At 48.9% G+C, this 21,171-nt stretch overlaps 1 protein-coding gene across 1 annotated transcript in view; it reads left to right on the plus strand.

Moving 5' to 3' along the window:
• The window catches only part of CDH13 (cadherin 13), a 990,441-nt gene that overhangs the window by 942,298 nt on the left and 26,972 nt on the right, over window positions 1-21,171 (plus strand). The window contains exon 11 of the mRNA XM_014842967.3: window positions 21,008-21,150. Within this exon, the coding sequence (XP_014698453.1) occupies window positions 21,008-21,150 (143 nt within the window). The remainder of the gene's footprint in view (window positions 1-21,007; window positions 21,151-21,171) is intronic.

A 21,171-nucleotide genomic window follows, 5' to 3' on the forward strand; every position in this document is an offset into this window, starting at 1 on the left:
CTAAGAGTCACAGAAGGAAGGGACGGCCAAGCTGAGACCTGAAGGTAGACCAGGGAAAGGACATTCAGGCTCAGGAAACAGCATAGGCAAAGGTACGGAAGCTAGATCTGTTCACTGAACAACTGGGGAGGACTGTAAAGGGTCTCGTGTAGTCTTCTGTGGAATTTGAGCCTTAATCTGTAGGCGGTGGGGACACCTGAACTCAGAAGGATGTTGTGATCAGATCTGAATTTTAGAAAAACCTCTTTCAGACTTTAGGAGAAGAGAGAAGAGGCTGGGAGGCCACTTAAAAGATGATGCTGGCCTGGACTAGGATGGCAACTAAGAGGATTCAAAGATGTACGACCGAGCCAAGAAACGAGATCGTAGAATCGAAATGATTTGGTGATTAACTGGAAGTGAAAGATAAAAGGGAAGATTCTTGGCCATTCCCTATTTAAGAAGAAGCTTCCTTCTTCCTGACCTTCTGGCTGACCCCCCTTAGGTCTAATCCCCTGGACTTCACCCACTGCTTTCATGCCTCAGTCTTGGGGCCCCTTGGAGGGGCCGCTTGGGGCCTCAGGCTCTGAGGAAGCCAGAATGCCTGTCCTTGGACGAGCTGCCATCCAAAGCCCATGGGAGGTGTCACATGCACAAAGGCTCAGGCCCCACCCCATACCTGCCAAATCAAGAACTCCATGTCAGGGCCTGGGACTCTGTGTCTTTGAACTCCACAGCTGACTCTGGGGCCAGGACTATAGGGCACACGGTCTGGGAAACACTAATTCAGTCTTCTCCACAAGTCCTTGGGGAAGAGGGTCAGGAGCGAGGTCGTACCTCTGTCTCCACCCCTCCAGGCCAGCGTGGCGCCTCCCATAGACAGGTGTGGGCTCAGTACACTATCCTAGACCCCTGTCTGGACCCATCATCCCACATGCTCACACGCTGGGGACTGTTTCTCATCACCCACCTTTCACACATGGGAGCAAAATCTCTGAGGGGACAGCAGTGTGACGTGTCCTGGGCCAAGTCTGGCTAGTTATTTGGTGTTAAATCTAGATGAAAACATTGACCTAGAATGTTCTAAAGCAAAGGCAATAGTTTCCTTGCCCGACGTCATCAGGAAATTAAATGCCTAAAACAACAACAAAATAATGGACCAGCAAAGTCAAATTTAGGAACAGTTTTAATGACTAATTTCTAATGAGAGTTTCAAAACACTAATTTTCCAGAGCAGAAGACCAAGTTGTGCTCGTTTATAACCCGTCATCTGCAATGAGTCAGAGGATATTTCTTCCCGCGTTGTCAGTTAACTTTCAGAGCCCGTCAGAATACAAAGTAGGGCGATGGGGCAATGAATCAGCTCCTTGGGACCTGATAAATGGTTATTGTACAAATGCTGCATTTGCATTGGATCTGGGGACATAAATCTACTTCTCATGATCTTACTTTAAAAAAATTATCCCCCTGAAGTCAGAGTGAGCAATTTATACAGGCGTTCTTTCCTGGCTGTTTATTTTTCTCACCTTTAATGACTGCCTTTTCACTTTCTGCACTTAGACTATTTTGTAAAATGTCACATGTCACGTAGAAAAAATACCAAGACTTCGGTTGGCATCTGCCCACCAGGAATCATTTTATAACTTTTTACTCATCCATAAATAACGATCACTTGGGTAAAGACTGTCATAATTGACTAGAGTGAGGAGGAACCTTGGAGACCATCATTTAACATGCCCTTCCTTTCATAGATGGGGAAACTGAGGCCCAAGAGTGAAAGTCGTGTCACAGGCCAAGTGTGTGACAGGACCAGGGCTTCTGTTGGGGTTTGAGAGAAATAAGGACCCTCAACAGCGTGAAGAAACAGCTGTAATCTTCATGTAAGAATGAATGAAGCATTCATTCAAAGGCAATGGGGTGGATGGATAGGAAAGGCCAAGGAGAGGGCAAGGTGCTGGCTCTCTCATTCATTCATTCATTCATCCATTCTCCAGGCAAGTTATGGACCTTGGCCCGTTCTGCTGCAGTGGTTATCACTGCGAATGAAGACCCTGTAGATGAGACTGAGAGAGCCCTTTGGTTCCACATATGCCAAGCTGGCCAAAACGAATGCAAATCCAAACCCCTCTGTCATTTTCCGGCCTCTGCCATTCCGTAGTAGAATATTCTGAAGAGCATCTTGGGAAGGGTATTTTTTTCTCTAGTTTTGTTTCGCTTTGGTAACCTTGTAAACCATGGAGATCTCGCATCCTTGAAGGTATTTTTCTTATATCTAACAGCTTTCTGGCAACGTGATTCACATGCCACACAATCCACCCATTTAAAATATACAAGTCAATGGTTTTTAATAGATTCGCAGAGCTGTGCAGCCGTCACCACTATCAATTTCAGAACATTTTCATCACTCTGAAAAGAAGCCCCAATTCCGCTCAGCCCTCACCGCCAGTCCCTCCCCCGCTGCCGTGGGCAGCCCCTAATCCACTTCCTGTCTCCATGCATTTGCCTCGTCTGGACCCTGCACATGATTGGGGTGATCTCCTTAAAGTTCTTGGATCCTTAGTAGAAAGACATGACTGTGGGAACAGAAACTGCTTAGCGTCTCGAGAAAAGACACAAGTCATCATTCTTTTTTTTCCCTCAACTTTATGAAAACCCTCAAATGTACAAAAATGTTCAAAGAATGTGAGCCCCCGCTCGCCCATCCCCTACATTCTCCCATTTTATTCTGCTTTGCTTTGTCTCAAACCTACCCGTCTATCCCATGGATCAGCACCTGAGTGGTGGGTTCTCAAGAGAGTGACTTCCAACCTTCCCATGTCACCAAGGAAAAATACTCAATTTTGCAAAATAAAATGTCAATGTAGGAGATTTTAAAAGCCAAGAATGTTAGTAAATTGACATTAGAGACTCTGAAAGATGAAACTAGGTTCAAAGGATGAAGAAGGCTTAGAATAGCTATCCAAGAAAGTACGTGTTTGGGACGTGAGGACCGAGGACTGACCAGGTGTGGGCATGAAAAACTCCCTGGAAGGGACCAGCTGACAACCTGGCTTGACAGCGAAGCAGGGAGAGCTGGCGTGTGAACCAAATTGTTTCAGGAGACGGCAATCTTTTCCTGTCATCTGCTAATCTGACCACTTTTGGGGGGTTCAAGGGTTTAGTTTAAGTGTGCATTTCGACTCATGCCTTTGGAGGGAAGAATTAGGAAGTGCCTGAGTAAAGGCGCTTTCCTTTCTCTCTTGTGCAGCAAAAGCCTTTTAGGCATCTGACCGTACCCAGAGTCGTGGCTCCTGCCTGGAGTGGGACCCCAGCGTGCAGCATCACGGGCTCAGATGCTGTGGGCTGTGGTCTGGCTGGGCAGGAGCAGACATGGTACGTGAGCAGAGGGGTCAGGACACCGGGCAGTCATTGGAACCCCGCACCGCTCTCTCTCTGCCTCCAGAGCCCATCCTGGACGGCCAGGGTTGTCCTTGGTGCACAACAGGAGCCTGGGAAAAGGGGCATGCTCCTACCCACTGGCCCTGCAAGCCTGTGTGTGCATGCGTGGTGGGACTCCAGAAGGGTTGGGTGACACTGGGCTGTGTGTGTGGTGGGGGGGCAGTGTTGTGAAGACACATGTAATTTGAGTTCCTATGCAGTGAGGAGAAAATGTCTTAGCGAACAGCTCAATAGCTCCTGCCAATATGCACAGGGCAATCTTTTCAATGGGTGCACTAGCCTTGATAGAAACTGTATTAACCCTTCTATTGGAACAGGAATGCAAAATGTTCATCTTAGTAATTTACTCATCAGCCACCAGTGTTTACCAAATGCCAGTAGATGCCTAGGGAGAAGGGAAAGCAAAGACGTGTATCTCTCGGCCCTCGAAGACCTCCACTCAGCAGGGGAAACACGCAGTCATGACATGGCCCTTTTACAGTTCGTACATTTATGTGTTAGTTTGGGCTATATGACATTGCTGATTTTTGACCGGTTTTGACCAATAAAATGACAATGTCATGATTCAACGTCATATTTGCATAGTATTGTCTTAGTTTGCCAGGCGCCATAACAAAACACCACAGACTGGGGGCTTAAACCACAGACATTTATTTCTCACAGTTCTGGAAGCTGGAAGCCCATGATCAAGGTTCTGGCCCATTCGGTCTCTAGTGACAGCCCTTTTCTTGGCTTGTAGATAGCCACCTTCTCGCTGTGTCCTCATGTGGCCTTTCTTTGGTGCATGCGTGCTGAGAGAGAGAGACAGACAGACAGACAGACAGGCAGGCAGAGAGCGCTCTCTGGTTTCTCTTCTTACTAGAACAAAGACCCAGGGGCCGGCCCCATGGCCAAGTGGTTGAGTTCGCGCACTCAGCTTCAGCGACCCAGAGTTTCGCCGATTCAGATCCTGGTCGCGGACATGGCACTGCTCGTCAGGCCATGCTGATGCAGTGTCCCACATAGCAGAACTAGAAGGACCAGCAACTAGAATATACAACTATGTACTGGGGGTTCTTTGGGGAGAAGAAGAAGAAAAAAAGAAAGATTGGCAACAGGTGTTAACTCAGATGCCAATCTTTAAAAAACAACTGACAAACTCAGAGACGCCTTCTCCTTCTCAGCTGAGACTTTCTCTTAATCACAATTAGATGAAATGTTCAAGACACTAAAAGCATACGTGATGTTCTTTTAAAAAAATCGAACAATGGGGCAAGCCCAGTGGCGCAGCAGTTAAGCGCACACATTCCGCTTTGGTGGCCCGGGGTTCACCGGTTCAGATCCCGGGTGTGGACATGGCACCGCTTGACAAGCCATGCTGTGGTAGGCGTCCCACATATAAAGTAGAGGAAGATGGGCATAGATGTGAGCGCAGGGCCAGTCTTCCTCAGCAAAAAGAGGAGGACTGGCAGCAGATGTTAGCTCTGGGCTAACCTTCCTCAAAAAAAAAAATTAAATTTAAAAAATAAAAAAAATTCAAACCATCAAGATTAGTGCAAAAACTCACCTGAGTTCTTTTTGGGTCTTCTGGAAAGTCAATTTAGAGGAGGCTGATTCATCCAGAAAATAGAAATTTTCCTTTTTAGATTTCAGACAGGAAAACACGTAAAATTCTCTTACATGGACTATTGCAGAGGGTCCCGGGAGGTTTAAATACAGCATGACGTCGCGGACACTCAAGAAATGTGCATTGTAAATACTACTTTTGATCTAAAACAACGAGGCTCAAAGTAAACGTTGTGGATGGACCTACTACCCTTCATATGTCCCACCTCAATGCAGCCAACCGTACTGGCTTGTCTGTTTATTGAGTAAACACTTGCTAACCTTATACCGGGAGCTGGGCCCTAACTGGGCCTTGAGGACAGCAGCAAACAAGACTTCGTCCTCTTGTAGGGCTCACATGCAGGTGGGGACAGGGAGTAGAGCAGCAAATGAACACAAGACCCCGTGACCACGGTAATGACAGAGGACAGCACGTGTCAATGAGAAAGCAAACAGCGTGATGGGGTGGAGACTCACCAGGAGAGGCCACTTAGATGCACTGTGTAAGGGGCAGGTGACATTTGAACTGAGGTCCAAACGGTGACAATGAACCAGCCAAGCAAAGCCCTGGGGGACTGACTTCCCCGCAGAAACCAAGAGTTAACACAAAGCCTGGGAGGATGACGAGCCTGGGGGTTGGGTCTGGGGAGCAGGATGAGCTGATGGCGGGGAGGGAAGCCATAGAAGCAGCCGGCATCCTCATGCAGCCGGAGGCTCAGAGACCCAGGATGCGTCGTCTCCCTGGTCAAAAGCTCCATGCCTCGACACACCTGACCCCACCAGGGCTCCAAACCCATCTGCTTCCCACATGGGTCGGGTGCACAGCTGTCCTCACACAGCCCTGCAAACCCCTGGGGACACGGACTCCTTGGAATTGGGTAGGGTGTCCTCCCATTTGCTTGTCACGCGTTGACGTTTTGCTCATTCACTCTCCCATCTGTTCTGTTTGCCCATCCTCGACCAAGGCCTGCGACGGGCTAGACACATGACTAGTCAGTGACATAGGAAGAGAGCAAGCCAGTCCCTCCCCCAGGTACCCACCACCTGATAGCAAAGCACAACAGCAGGTGATAACCGCCCTTGCACGTAAGCTTCGGGAGGGTGGGGCGCTCCCCACCTTCTTCCCTGCCATCTCCCCAGGCCCCAGCAGAGCACTGGTCACACAGCAGGGGTCCAGAAATATGGACTAAGCGAATGTATGAAATCAACACCCGGGGCTGAGATGTGTGGTTCCAGGTGCTCTGGTGGGAAATGACCTCCCGCCCACTTCCCACAGAGTAGCCAGGAGAGTCACCTGTTTGGGGGCTGACTCCTCTGGACTGTGAGCCACGCCAAGGACACTGGAAATGTGCTCCTTGGTGAGGTCTCTGAAGATGAGGCCCAGATTCTCTCTGCTCCCAATAACTCGGCAGGTCTCGCTGTCACCTGGCCTCCGTAAGGAAGTGTGTCTCCAGATCTCTCGCTGCTTGGACTCCACTGGAGAGAGAAGGCCAGTCACCTGAGCAAGCGTGGGCTGCCTGCAAGAACCTCCTTCGTGGCGGCTTGCCAGGCTGTGTTCACTGACCTTCACGGCATAATGCAAGGCTTGGCCATCTATCTCACTGTGGTCCCCGTGGCAGCTGGACTCATCTATCGACTTTTTCTCCAAAGCACCAATACCTCTACTCAGCTTGGTCTGAGCAGGGCTCAAACACTCAGGAGCAAAGGCCGTAGCATGTCAATTAAATCACCCAGTAAAAATAAACTCCAAGAACCAATCTAGAGGGGTTGATTAACTTTCCCATCCCGGTCTGCTGACATCCTGGCTTGCTCTCCCAGGAAGCGTGTTTCTTCAAGACGACCCGCCCAGGGAAACTGAGCACCTGGCCCTGACACCACCATGCCCTTGGCTTAGGTGGACAAAAGCTGAACTTGACCTTCAAGCCGTACAGTCCTGAGACCCGGGCAGAGAGGCCTCTGACCTGGGTCGCATGCCACGGAGGGCCTTGTCCCGCCAAAACTCAGAAACACTAAGACTATTTCACTTTATTTTATTTTGCTTTTCAGCCTTGTACTAAAGTGTTATTAAAGTTTGGTGATGATGGACCAAATGGGAAGAATGGGCAAGTGATGGCCTCACAAGCTGGAGGCCGTGGGCTGAGAGCCCACACGTGCACACAGGGCAGGAGGGAATCGGAGCCTCTGTCCCGGAAATCGAGACAGACAGGCTGCTTTTGTTTAAAGTTGGTCAAGTCTCCCACAGTGAGAGTCCGGGGAGGCCAGGTCCCCAGATACGGTGCTCTGTCCCCTCCCTGCTTGTGTGATGGTGCTCTGGGGGGGCCTTCATCCACTGGAAATCCTGCCTCCAATCCCCAGCCCAGGAGATGGGCTCAAAGAAAGAAGGCCAGCCCAGGGACGGCAGGGCCCCATTAGCCTCTGCAAGGGCTTGAGGGAGATCCCTGGGGAGCAGCTGCAGGGCCCTGGGTGGGCATAGGGCCTGGGACACTGGTGAAGCTTGACTGAAACTCTTAAATAATTAGACTTATGGAATGTGGACCTTCCATATTTTCCCCCCACCCTGGTCCCTGGGAATGTCAAGGATGGGTCCATAAGCAGCCACTGAAAACTTTATCCCCATCACACAGCCTAAATATCACCTGATGGGATGTTAAAGTGAAAATCTCCTTTTAATAAGCCTGATACAATGGCAAAGTCTCGTCATTGGAGTAGAAACACCCAAAAACCAAAGGTGCTGGTTTGAGGGCAGAGGGATGGCTGGTGTTGAGAATTGTGCCTTTAGTTCTCACCCTCTACAAACGTGGACATTTTCCAGGAAGAAGCGGCAGGGTCTGTAGAGCTGGTTTAGCACGTGTTTTTTCCCTCCTGAGAAAGTTTTTTGGCATGTGGTAAGTCAAGGTCTCAGCCATCCCAGGAGGAGGCCTGTGGGCCCAGAGTAATTCCATGGGGCGCATCTCAGCTTGGGGCTCAGCACCCCCATAGTCCCGTCTCCAGACCTTTGCCCAGCTCGTGTGCTGCGAATCACGAGTCCTTCAAGAGCAGGGACCACCCACAGGCCTTATGTGAAGAAGACAGGGAGCAGAAAAGGGCCACCAACAATGAATTGATTTAAAGTGGGGACCAAAATCCAACTCAAAACTAAAAAAAAAGATTTGAGATCTTATTTTGGAAAAAATGAGTGATGAGAATAAGTTTATTTCCAAGTTTGTTTAACCCTAACCATAAACTCTGCTCAACTTGAACACCGATGAACCAAAGATTGTTTTGCTTTTGACATAGCTTTTCCAAGAACATCCACGACAGGACACGCTCAACTTGCGCAGCCCATTTATGAAGAGGTGGTCCTTCCAAGCCATTCGAGGACCTCTCCTAATCCTTTGCTACCTAAATCACTCTTTTTTGAGGCCCCTATAAACTCCCTCTCCTCTCTCTTCTTCCGTCACTGACTGGCTTCTCTCTGCTGCATCCTCACTTGTGCTGGCTTCTTAGGTCCCTACACCTGTTCAGCATCACTTTGGGCCCCTCCTCCTGGAACCTGCATCTTTTGGAGATTGACACTTGTACTCTGTGCTGCATTCGTGTTGTATTTGGGTGGTTCCAGTCACTGAGAGGCTGACTCACAGAGTCTGCCGACCAGGGTTAAGCAGGTGGGATGTTAGACACAATTACAGACGTGGCCACTTCATTCGTTCATGACGTCGCCAGTGGAACACTCAGATGATGAGCAATCGTAGCAGGACCTGTTCATATCTGCATCCTCAGACCAGGAACGCAGGGAAGGCAAGATGAATCTTCATGGAATGAGCAACTGAGTGAACAAAAGGGCGAAGAGCCTCACACTGAGGAACGTTTTCTACCAAGTCAGACCAAATTCCAAGTCTTCCTGTTCATTTCCGAGTGCAATTTCTAACGCTTGGAAAAAGCCACCGAAGATGGATCCACGGACACGGGAAATTTAACCCTGACCCTGTCAGTGCATATCGGAGGAGCTAGGCTTGATCATTAGTAAAGAAATTAATAATGATAATGATAAGTAATAATGAAAACCGTCTTGTGGTTGCCTTTTCAAAGCAAGGGTTTAATATTTTCTCCAACACTGAAGGTGTTAACTCATCTTCTTACCCAGAGCGGACAAGCGTGTTCTGGGATCTCAGAAATCTGATAGATTCTCCAGTCTCAGGCTGTTGCTGAAAAAAGCCACATTTTTAGTCACTTTATCAAGCTCCCAGTTTCCCGACATTTCTGACGTTGTTAAATTCACGGCTTTGCACATTGAAAATCTGTTTTTCTCTATTCCTCTGTATTTCTTTGCAATCAATTTGGCCTGAGGGGCTAGGGAGAGGCCCCCTTAATGACACCTAGAATCAGTGCTCTCAGGGCTTCTCTTCCTCTTTTTAATAACTGTCGCGTGCATGCACGTTTCCAAGGCAGGGTGGGAGGCTTTGGAAGTAATCTTTGGAAATAAGTTTGCAAAATGGGGATGAGGCTCCGACTAGAACGAGGCTGGGCACAGTCGAGTCCTGTCGCAGGCACAAAAAGGACCTATCACAGCCATTGTAAGGATGCCCGCAGTAAATTATAACAAAGGATTAACGGCCTCCAACAAGAGAGCCAGCGTGACCTTTGCTGGGAGAAGCGAGGGGCAGACGCGCCTCGCCTGGAACAGGTGGCGAGAGGGTGTTTAGAGAGGATGCGTGCGATGGCTGGCAAGCGGCTGGTGCCTGGAAATGTCAGCTCCCTTCTGCCCAGCCGGGAAGGCTCCGTGCACACAGGATGCGCACAACTGAGGAAGAGGTCGGGGGTCGACAGGAAGGGGTTTTCCTGCGGGCACACCCTTGATTCGTGACAATCACGTATGCGTTCAGTAGCACATTCATGGGGTTCATCTCTTTCTCGCGTGCTGGTGAAAGCAGAAAGGGATGAAGAGCGAGGATATTTTAAAGCCACTGCTTCTCAAATCTCAGTTATTATCAATACCTGCATTACAACTGAGCAGTTTGTCCCAATGGTAAGTCTCTACGTTTGACTGAAGAGTTGTCAGTATGAGCCTTCCAACAAAAGAACAGCTTAAGCCAATAATATTTGAGAATTGCTAGGGATAAGGATATTAAATTCACACCCAGGTGCTATGTTATACTAAACATTTCTCAAATGTGTATGATTTTTTTATAAATAGAAATATCATTTTAAGAAAGTGTTATATCAATTTAATAGTTTGGGGGATTTTTGTAGGACATGTCACCATTCTGCAGATTCCAGCGCTGTGTCCCTGAGTTATCCCCCAGGAAGGAAAGCCCAGCCACGGGACACGGCCCCAGGGTTGCGGCTCTGGGTTTGATGCTTTAGGTAGAATGGTGGATCTCAAGCTTTGGGGAACCCGAGTCACCTGGAGAACGTGGTAAAAATGAAAAGGCCCTATCATGCTCAACGAGCCTGGTATATTGGAGAACAAATGGCATAGAAAAATTGCCAACCTTTGTGGGCTACTTTGAAGGCCAACAAAAAGCAGAGAGATTTGCATCAGAACCACAATTCTGTTGCTTAAAAGCTGTGTGATTTGGGAAAGCTACTAGCCCACTCTGAGCCTTTGTTTCCTCATCTACAAAATGCAGATGATAATATCTACCCCCCAGCCTGATGTGGCAATCACACGCAATAATGCATGTGCATTGTGTGGCGTCCTCGGTGCTCAGGGAATGTGTGCTTCCAGTTCTAGATACAACAACAGAAAGTAAATATTAAAAAACAGAAAAACTTTCCCTGCATGGGGTGTGTTATGTGAGGGAAACTGCCTTTGCCGCCCTTGTCATGAGTGTAATTAAATAACCATTTGTGTGATAACTAGTTAATATCCTCTCTGCCTGCTGGAGTGGAAGTTCCAGCCAAGCAGGGAGTCCACTGCCGCCTCCCCAGTGCCACAGTCCGCGCCTGGCGCCAGAGACACTCAGTCAATATTTATTCAAAACGGGCAAGTGAACAGTACAGTCACGTTAAAAACATGCCTGTGTGGGGCTGGCCTGGTGGTGCAGTGGTTAAGTCTGCATGTTCTGCGTCGTAGGCCCGGGGTTCGCCAGTTCAGATCCCGGGTGCAGACCTACGCACTGCTCATTAAGCCATGCTGTGGCAGGCGTCCCACATATAAAGTAGAGGAAGATGGGCACAGATGTTAGCTCAGAGTCAGTCTTCCTTAGCAAAAAGAAAAAAAATGAGGATTGGCAGCAGATATTAGCTCAGAGCTAATCTTCCTCAGCAAAAAAAAAAAAAAGGGAGGAAAGAGGAGGATTGGTGGCAGATCTCAGCTCAGGGCTAATCTTCCTCAAAAGAAAAAAACAACATACGCGTGTGCACATATACATCTGTACATAGGCTAGAAGCCTCTAGACCCAGGTTTTAACAGGGCTTATTTCTGGAGGTATTTGAAGGTGATTTTAATTTTCCCCTTTTCGCTTGCCTATGTTGCCTGAATTTTCTGCAGTGAACATGGGAGACCTAATCAGAGTGTCCTTAGGTAAACGTGGGAGGGTTGAAGCCAGCTCCCCCCTTGCCTACAGAACATGTTCCTTCATGATTTCCAGCTTCCTCAAGGGTTTCGATATGTGGTCTCTAGAATTAAAATGGCTTTAGGAGAAAGAGAATTAGATGATTGCTAAAAATAAGTAGAATTTCTTTTGATCTACCAGTTTCCTTGTTCTGATCATGGACCATGCAGAAAAGAGCTCACACAGCAGGCTGAGACCCCAGGAAGGCCTGCTCGCCAGGTTGGCCCTGGGCCGATGTGAGGGCACTGGGATTTCTGGAAGGTTCCCACCACCCCAATTGATCAGGATGTCTCACTGGGCCTGAAGCGTTTGTGCAAACACATATGGTTTATGCTGAACACCTGCTTTCCATCTGGAATTTTGCTACATGCCGGGCAGAGGGTGCCTACGAGGACAGCCCCCAATAAAACCCTGGGCACGGAGTCCCTAAGGAGCTTCCACAGTAGACAACACTTCACACGTGTTGTCACAACTCGTTGCTGAGGGAGTTAAGCGCCTCCTGTGTGACTCCACTGGGAGAAGACTCTGGAAGCTGGCACCTGGTCTCCCCCAAACTTCACGCAGGCCCCTGTTCCCTTTGCTGGTCTTGCTCTGCATCCTCTCCCTGTAATAAATCTCAGCCACGACAAGTATGTCCTGAGTCCGGTAGGTCCTCCCAGTGAATCACTGATTCTGGGGGTGGTCTTTGGGACCCCCGACACACAGTCTGACCTGACTAAGCCCCTTATTGACAGCATGTCTAAGGTCTGAGCCCCCTGAAGGGACAACTGGAGCAGCATTAGGTGAGAGTTTGGCTGTAACAAGAAATGGTCTAGTGGCTCTTTTCAGAGAGAGGCTGTCCCTGGGGAAGGGATGGACAGGCACCTCAGGACAAAATTCCTTTAGAATTCTGAGTCACCAGGATGTGGGTCAGTCAAAGCACATGGGAGAAGGCTTGTAGTTTCATTCATTCATTCAACAACTGAGTACCCACCCGGTGTGTGCCCAGGACTCTTCTTAGCACTAGGGGTGGAGGGTTGAATGAGATAGATGAGGTCCCCGTCCCAAGGAGCTGACATTCTAAGTTGGGAGGCTGACCAGGTAAGGAGACAGACTTGAGACAGGGCGATCAGCGGTGGTCCCTCCGGGGAACATGGGGGCCTCGGCATTTCAGCTGAGATCTGGACGATGATGAGACCCACATGTGGAAATCTAAGTGGCTCAGTCCCAGGAGGCAAATGGAAAATCTTAAGACTAGAATGAACTTGATATTTTCAAGGAACTGAAGGAAGGCCGGTGTGTCTATAGCTCAGGGAGGGTGAGGTGAGAGGCACGAACTGAGGTTAGAGAGTTCAGAAGGACCTTGGAGACATGGTCAGGAGTCTGCATTTCATTCCATGCCCAGTGGGAAGCCATTAGAGGATTCTAAGTGGGGACTCGCACAATATGATGTAAAATTGAAAACGATCAGCTTTCAGTTGGCTGCTTTTTGGAGAATGGGCTGTAGCAAGTAGAATAGAAGCGAAGAGTGAGTTGTAGTGTGGTGGTCCAAGCCAAAGAGGATCCCCACTGTCTCACCTGCTGTATCCCATGACAGACCAGAGATAACGGGCTCCCACCAGACCTACCGTGGTCCACTGCAGGGGTGGAAGGTGATCTTAGATATGGCTGGGCATTGCTTGTTATCAGAGTATGGGTCAGAATGTCTGGAAGGACCCAACCCAGCCTTTGGTGCAGATGCCATCAGAAGATGGCAGCTGCCAAGAGAGTGTGATGGTCAGAATCTTAACCTGGTAGAACCTCGTGCAGGATGACCACAGGATGCCACCAGGGGCTCTGGGATGCTGAGGAGGGGGGTGTGCGGGGTAGGGTCTGGAGGTGTCAGAAGCTCCTCCCCAGTTCCCAGCTACTGTCAAGCCATGGAAGGTCATAGCCCCAAGCTCATCTGGCAAACTCTATCCTCACCTTCCCAGCCCTAAGAGGTCCTGCCGAGGCGCTCACAGCCAGCTCTTCCTGTCTACGTCTGCTGGTTTGGCATCTCCCCATCCCTTGGAAGTCCTTCCTGTTACTGAGACCGCTTCCTTTGGTTCTGGTTCCCCGGGAGAGGAAGAGACGCTGCCCCTCGCTTTCCACAAACCCTGAACTGTGATGGGCTGTGGCTGACCAACTGAACCAGGATTCTGGAATTCACTGGCCCTTGCATCTCTTCTGTCTGTTTTGTCAGAAGATTTGAAGTATGCCCATTTCTGTACATTCAGAGCCATAGCTACATGAGCTATTTTTAAACGGTGTATTTCCCTCAGCCGGGAATTTTGCAACTTTCTACCTCTGTTTCCAAATAAAGTGGTTGATTTGAATCACCCAAGCAGGTATTTCATCTAACACAGGGGGCCACTTGGGCTGGAGTTAAGTGGGGAGCTGAGTATACGCCTCCTCTTTCCTTTCTTCCCTGTGGTTTTATGGGGTTGCTTGCTTCCTTCCACGGGAACATTTCTTCAGTAGGAATATAAAATTACTCTGTATTTCCCCTTTCTTAGTTTCCATCTTCCAGGCTCTCATAGTCTTTCCCATCCTTACCGACTCCTCTTTGAGAATGAGCTGCAGTTAGGCTGATGTGTGGGTCCAAAATCCACCTCTCCCTACACCACGTGACATCAGCCAGGCTATTTCTGATGCTTCCCCCCCAGAAAGGTCTTCTAGACCAGCACTTCTCTTACTGTAGCTTAGCCAAAGCTCTCGGGATCTGGGACTGGCTTCCGGAGACAAGGATCCCAACCCAAATCCTCTCTCTGAGGTAACCCACGCTACCGGTTTGGGAATAGACGCCCAGACCGCTCTTTACGCAGTTGCTTACATCCTAACATGCCCAACTGTCAAAAGGCGTCAGAAAGAAACCCAACTTATTATTTTCCTAAATGGATAATGAGCCAACACAATTTATTGAATGGTCTAGCTTTTCCAAACAATGCAACGTGCCGTCTGTATCAAATAGTAAATTTCCAAGCACATATATCGATACACATATATATAATATATGCAAAATATCTATCTAGCTAGTTAGAGAACTAGATTGGTAGATCTGTTTAGCTAACATATATTAGATATTTGTTGTATTAGACATCTCTATCTGACCATAAACTAGCCCATTTCTAGGGCTCTATTCCATGGCATTGACCCATTTGGCCACTCCCGCACTAATAGCACGGTATTACTTTGTAATTTTGTTTTTTCCTTAAACATTTCCTTAAACATTTGCACCTCGGCTAACAACTGTTGCCAATCTTTTTTTTTTTTTTTTTCTTGCTTTATTTCCCCAAACCCCCCCTGTACACAGTTGTATATCTTAGTTGCAGGTCCTTCTAGTTGTGGGATATGGGATGCCGCCTCAACATGGCCTGATGAGCGCTGCCATGTCCGCGCCCAGGATCCGAATCCTGGGCCGCCGCAGCGGAGCGCACGGACCCAACCACTCGGCCACGGAGCTGCCCCTGTAATGTTTTTGAGTCTAGACTGGAAGGCAGGCTATGCTAACCCGTGTGGTTTGGGTATCTGTGCTGAACAAACGTGGCTCCCCTACGTGGCAGAAAGAACGTGAACCAAAGAAGCCTACCAAAGGGACTTGCCAAACTTTGGGTCTCTTCCTCCTTCCCACCACTACAAGGGCCCCGTGACGGCCGACCCAGCAGCCCTGACGCTGGAAGTGCTTCCCAGTCAACACCTCTGCTGGCAGCTTCCTTCCCGCCTCAGCTGGGCCCCACCCACAGGGAGCCTGCTCGCCAGGAGGGCTCACAGCCCAATCCCCACTTCCCTCCCCTGTGGTCCTGCTCAGCCTGCCCTGCATCACCCAGCCCAACACAGGGGAAGAGGCGGACGCTGGCAACCGCTCAAGCAGCTCCTGGGAAGCCACATTACAGACTGCAATGAGTCCTGTTTGTAATTTGATTTTTCTTCCCCTGTAACAAGCAAAGTTCACATTACAGATAAATTACCCGGAAATTCCTATTTAATAAGGCATATGCCTCCTTGAGGCCTAGAAGCACAGAAAACATCTTGCACGCTGGTATTTTCACACCGAAAGGTTTATTGAGAAGACAGCTTTGAAAATGTCAGAAATTTACATAGAATGCCTGGCCCGTCAGTCCAAAGGGCTGATTTGACAAAAGGACCCATCAGCCAGGGAGTGGATGAGCAGGCTGCTTGGTGGTCTTGACCTGTTTTCCTGTCCGGGGTAGGCAGCTCTGGGGTTGAGGGGGATCACACCTCACCTCCACTGGGGTCTTTCCCACCCCTGGCTCTCACCCAGCCCTTAGCCTGGGGGGCATGGGCACCGCGCTAGGATTTGCGTGTGCTCAGTAAACACAGTGTCCCTGTCCTTCTCTCTCCAGGCCTGTGATTCTGAATAGAAGCAGCAAGCCGGGCATCTGAGAGATCTGGGACCCAGGCGTACGTCCCAAAGGCCTCCGATGGGAAGAGGCACCAAATGAAATACTCAAATGAATAGAGCAAAACAAAGGGCCCTGTGGAAACACAGTTAAATGGCACAGCTATAGATAGCTGATTGTTTTTTGAGGCAAAACAACAGTGGAACGTTCTCCTGTAAATCCCTCAAGCTCTGCTCTCGCTGGGAATACGATACACACGGGCCTAACTGCACAGGGCATTGCTTTTAGGGCACAGCGTCCAAGTTAACGTCCGTAAGCTTTTTACAGAATGTCGCTACTCCTTCCACCAGAGGAGAAGCAAGCACATGCATTGCATTACAAAACTGTGGCATGGTAAGACCAAAGAAACGACAGAGCATTCTCTGCCAACCTGAAAAGCCAGGTTATTTCAGTCCGCCTTTATTTATATTCTAAACTCTGAGTTGAGTAATCAGGGACTAAAATACAGTCCATTTAAATTTTTCATTATTTCCAGTATGTTGAACCACCACAAATCACTCCTGGATCAAGCTCGAACGTGTTACCTGATAAGATGGGAAACAAATGTTACCTTTCTTTGCATTTTGCATTTTCTATTTCGGTGATTGTTGCAACTGAAACAGGAAAGAGGCAATAACATTCACTGGGCAGCCACCATGTGCCAGGCATGCTACCCGCCCCTGGGGATACAGAGTGGCCAACACCTGGTCCCAGGCGTGAGCACCAGACTGCATCCTGGTTAAGGCCCACCTGTGTTGAATCCCCGATCTGCCACTTCTTAGCTGTGCTGCTTTTGGCAAGTTGCTAAGCCTCTCTGAATCTTGGTTACCTCATGTTTCAAACAGAGATGATACTGACTTCATCAGGTTGTTGATAACCACAAAAATAACTGTAGTGCTGACTGTGAAGTGTTTAGCACGGAGCAAGGCACAGTAGGCATGCAGTAGGATAGCCAACTTTAACTTCATCCTGACGTCAAGAAGCTCCACATCTGGTGAAGGCAGCAGATCCATAAGGGCCCATATTACACTCTGAAGGCGTTTAATCTATGCCTGTGCCCAGCAAGGACCTAGAGGCGGGAGCAGCTAATTCCAACTGGGGAATCATCCGGGGTGACCGAGAGGAGACATTGCAGCTGCGTCTTAGATGTAAGTGGGAGCTTGCCAGGTGGAAGCATAAATTACTATCGAAGTGAAAGTCTGGTGTTTTTACAGCAGTTCATTCTCATGAGTAACACATGTCTTCTGTTTTTAAGAAATATGGAAACGATAATTGAGGCGGCTAGGGAGTGTGGGGAGACCCGCGTTAGCCTCATTCATCCTCCCCATCTGCCTCCGTCACTGTCGCGGCTTCAGAATGTTGCTTCCCCGGGGCTCCGCAGAGTCGGATGTTTCCAAAACATTCTGGGGAACGCGCAGATCGTGTGAAAAAGAGGGCACAGTGGACTTGACCCCCGTGGACCACTGACAAGCACGTCGGCAGTCTGACTCGGATAACAGCGGCCACTGGCAGTGCTCTGCACGGAGCCACGTGCTGGGTGTCAGGCCTCATTTCACCCTCACAGACACCCATGCGGTCACTAGGATTCTCCCCACCGCACAGAGGAGGAAACGGAGACACAGAAGTAGCTGGCCCAAGGTCACACGGTTAGAATCCAGAGTTTCCCTCAGTAACAGCCGTGCTTTTCACTCCCGTGTGATGCTGACAAGGTGGACGGTTGGGCAGAGCCAGCCGAGAGGGTTCGGGTCAGGGCTCTTGCACCAGCCGGCCAGGTTCAAATCCCACCATTGCCACGTACCACGTACTAGCCGCTGACCTTGGCGATCTCAGAGTTGTTTTGTTTTGTTTTGTTCTTGCATTGGAATAATAATTTTTTCTTGGCGAAAAGTCAAGTGCTACAATTTTAAAAACACAACATCCTACTCAAGATTTTTTCTAATATAGAAGTCAGTTTAAAATGATAGAAGTTCTGTGAGATCTAAGAAATCTACAGCCTGTAGTTTAATACTGGAAAAAAATTAAGACAATTAAAAGACCTGTATCCTCCCACATCCTCTCAGCCTCCTCCTCTGTGGAATGGGGATAGTGATATTATGGATCTCGCACGGTCGATGTGAGGTCTGAAACAGTCGATACAGGAAACTTGAGAACAGTGTCTGGCCCGCAGTAAATGCCCAGTTTCATGTGGACGCTGCTGCCGTTGACGCTGTCATTATTAAATGTGGGCTGCGCCCCGGAGGCCGTTATAGGATAGACCAGACCGGTGCCTTCTAGGAAGCATCCACAGGGCCTCTCCCTGGTGGCCTTCTGAAGTCTGGGGTCTGGCTCATCTGTTTGCAGGATAATAACTTAATTTGATTGATGCACACAGAGGTGCCTGGGTCTGTTCTCGTGACCCAAATTGACGAAGGACCCATTTAACCAGAGTGCTTATCTATGGATTAAAATGAGAACGCCACGTCCGAGGATCTGTCAGGCCAATCGGAAGCCCAGACACGCCCAGGGGTTGGTGCTGAGGCTTCAGCAGAGCCCGGGAGCACGCGGACGGTCTCCCTAGCTGATGGCCAAGTTGGGACCACAGGTACAGAGCTGCCTGTCATGGGGCAGCTCGGATGCCACCTGAAGGCTCCTGGCAGCTTCTCAGATGCTCGTTCTCTTTGACAGCCAGCGGTTTCTTATTCTCCAGGTCCCCTTCTCAAGGACCCAGGCTGACAATCCCTCCTTTCAGTGACCACAGCCTCCTTCAGATGACAATCATGTTGCAACCCCCCCAAGATTACCACCAAGTCAGGGACGACGAAACTGGGGAGCTCCCTTCTCCTTGCCACACGTTTGTGGACAGCCCCCTGGGTTCCACCTACTTGTGAATAATCCAACCAGTTACACTTCCACCCATCCAAATTCTATTCTCGGAGGTAACTTTGTCTCAAAATTCGGGAAGTATCTTCTGATCACCCACCAATCAGTTAGCTGGGAAGCGGCTTAGTGTGGGGGTTCAGAACCGGGGCCCTGGGGTCAGACCACCTGGGTCCATGTCCTGACTCTGTGATCTTGGTGTGGTTTGTGATCTTAGTAGCTGTGCGGTTTGTGCCTCAGTCTTCTCATCTGTCAGTGGGGATATTAATTTCTTATTGCCACTGTAACAAATAACTACAAAGCTGGTGGCTAGAAATTTATTCTTCCCCAGTTCTAGAAGCCAGAAGTTCACAATCAGGCTCGCTAGGCCAAAATCAAGGTGTCAGCAGGGCCACCCTCCCTCTGGAGGCTCCAGGAGAGAATGCTTCCTGCTCTCTCGCAGCTCCTGGTGGCTGCAGGATCCCTCGGCTTGTGGCCACGCCCCTCCAATCTCGGCCTCCAGGATCACAGTGCCTCCTCCTTTTCTGTGTGACTCAAATCTCTTCCCTCTTTTAAGGACACTTGGGATTGTGTTTATCCTCCTCCCCTCCCAATAATCTAAAATAATCTCCCCATCTCAAAATGCCTAACTTAATCAGATCTGCAAAGCCCCTTCTGCCCTCTAAGGCACCATTCACAGCTTCCCAGATTAGGATGTGGACATCTTTTCCGCTCTGAAGGCTAGGATACTAATTTGCCCCCAGCTGTTCATTTGGAGATTTGCAATCTTGTTGGTTAAATCAGGTTTTAAACATTCTTAGAACCAAAGCTGGCAATATGAAGTAGAGACCCTCAACTTCAGACATCTTCACCAGTCTGATGAGCTATCAGTTCTCATGTCTCTTCAGGAGCATTTATTTTAAAGATTGGTGGAGAATGACAGAGAAACACCAACAAGCATCTTTCTGGCTTAAGTACAAAAGTGGCTGGAGCACCTGGGATGGGACCCTGGGATGGTCCCACATTACCTAACCCACGAAGTTCAAAGAAATCAGAGAGATGAGTCTGCCTGATAGAGAAGATTTTCATTTCTTACTTTGTGCATCTTAATATTGTTTTAACTTCCTACGATGAACAGATATTGTTTTTATAACAACCTCAAAACATCCATTTTAGAAATCTTTGATGATTTCCCATTATCCAGAGTCCAAACCCCTTACAACAGTGGTTCAGGTCTTTGCAACCTCACCCAGTCTCTCTCTCCAAACTCATTTACTTTCAGTTTCCCCTGGAGAAGCTGTGTTCCGACCACAACCATCCACTTCTGGTCCCTGATTCTTCACTCATTCAGCAACTATCTAGTGAGCATCCTATACATGCTAAGCAATGTTCCAGGAGCTGGGTCGTGACAGTGAGCCAACAGATATCCTTGCTGTCGTGGAACTTACAATCTAGTGAACATCTCTGCTCCGTGTGTTAATTCATATTGTTCTATCTTCCTGTCTTCTCCGCCCTCTCATCCCCTGACAACATCCCACCCATTTTTCCTGTCTTCGTTCCGTTGCTGCATCCTCCGTGAGGTCCCCAGGGTTACTCTCCATCAGAAGTAATGACTTCTTCCTCCAAGGGTCCACGTGCCCTATCTGTACCTTCATCACAGTGCCTCTCCCACCTGCTCTGCATACAAGATACATCCCAGGTGTAAAAGAAGCAAAACTCGACCTGAACTCAGGAGATGGGCCGTGAACTCTGCCTCTATGAGAATGGGGCGGATAAGAGCTCCCTCCTCGAAGGCTTGTCATGAGGAATTAAGGAGGCACCTGTGCAAAGTTTAGCACAGAGCAGGCCCAGGTGGTCAGCCACTAGTTCCTGAATGAACAACTGTAACTGCATTGATGTGGTTTTTGTTTGTTTGTTTGTTTTGCCGAGGAAGATTTGCCCTGAGCTAACATCTGTGCCAATCTTCCTCCACCTTATATGTGGGTCACCAGCACAGCATGGCTGACAAGCAATGTGGGTCCACACCTGGGATCTAAACCCTCAAACCCAGGCCACTGAAGCAGAGTGTGAAAACTTAACAACTACACCATGGGGCCGGCCCCTGTGACGAGGTTTTTGAATTTGTGTTAAGAAGTATCTGGCACCCAGCATGGGAACTTGTGCCCCACACTCAGTGAACGTTTCTTGAATCTATTTTGAATGTCATCTGATGTTGTTTGGGGATTTTTTTTTCAGGTATTCTGTTTACAAAGACCCAGCAGGCTGGCTGAATATTAACCCCATCAATGGGACTGTTGACACCAGAGCTGTGCTAGATCGCGAGTCCCCATTTGTCCACAACAGTGTGTACACTGCCCTCTTCCTGGCGATCGACAGTGGTGAGTAATTTTTTAAATGCC

Source organism: Equus asinus, chromosome 28 (assembly GCF_041296235.1).
Source record: "Equus asinus isolate D_3611 breed Donkey chromosome 28, EquAss-T2T_v2, whole genome shotgun sequence".
In the NCBI taxonomy this organism is placed as follows: Eukaryota; Metazoa; Chordata; class Mammalia; order Perissodactyla; family Equidae; genus Equus; species Equus asinus.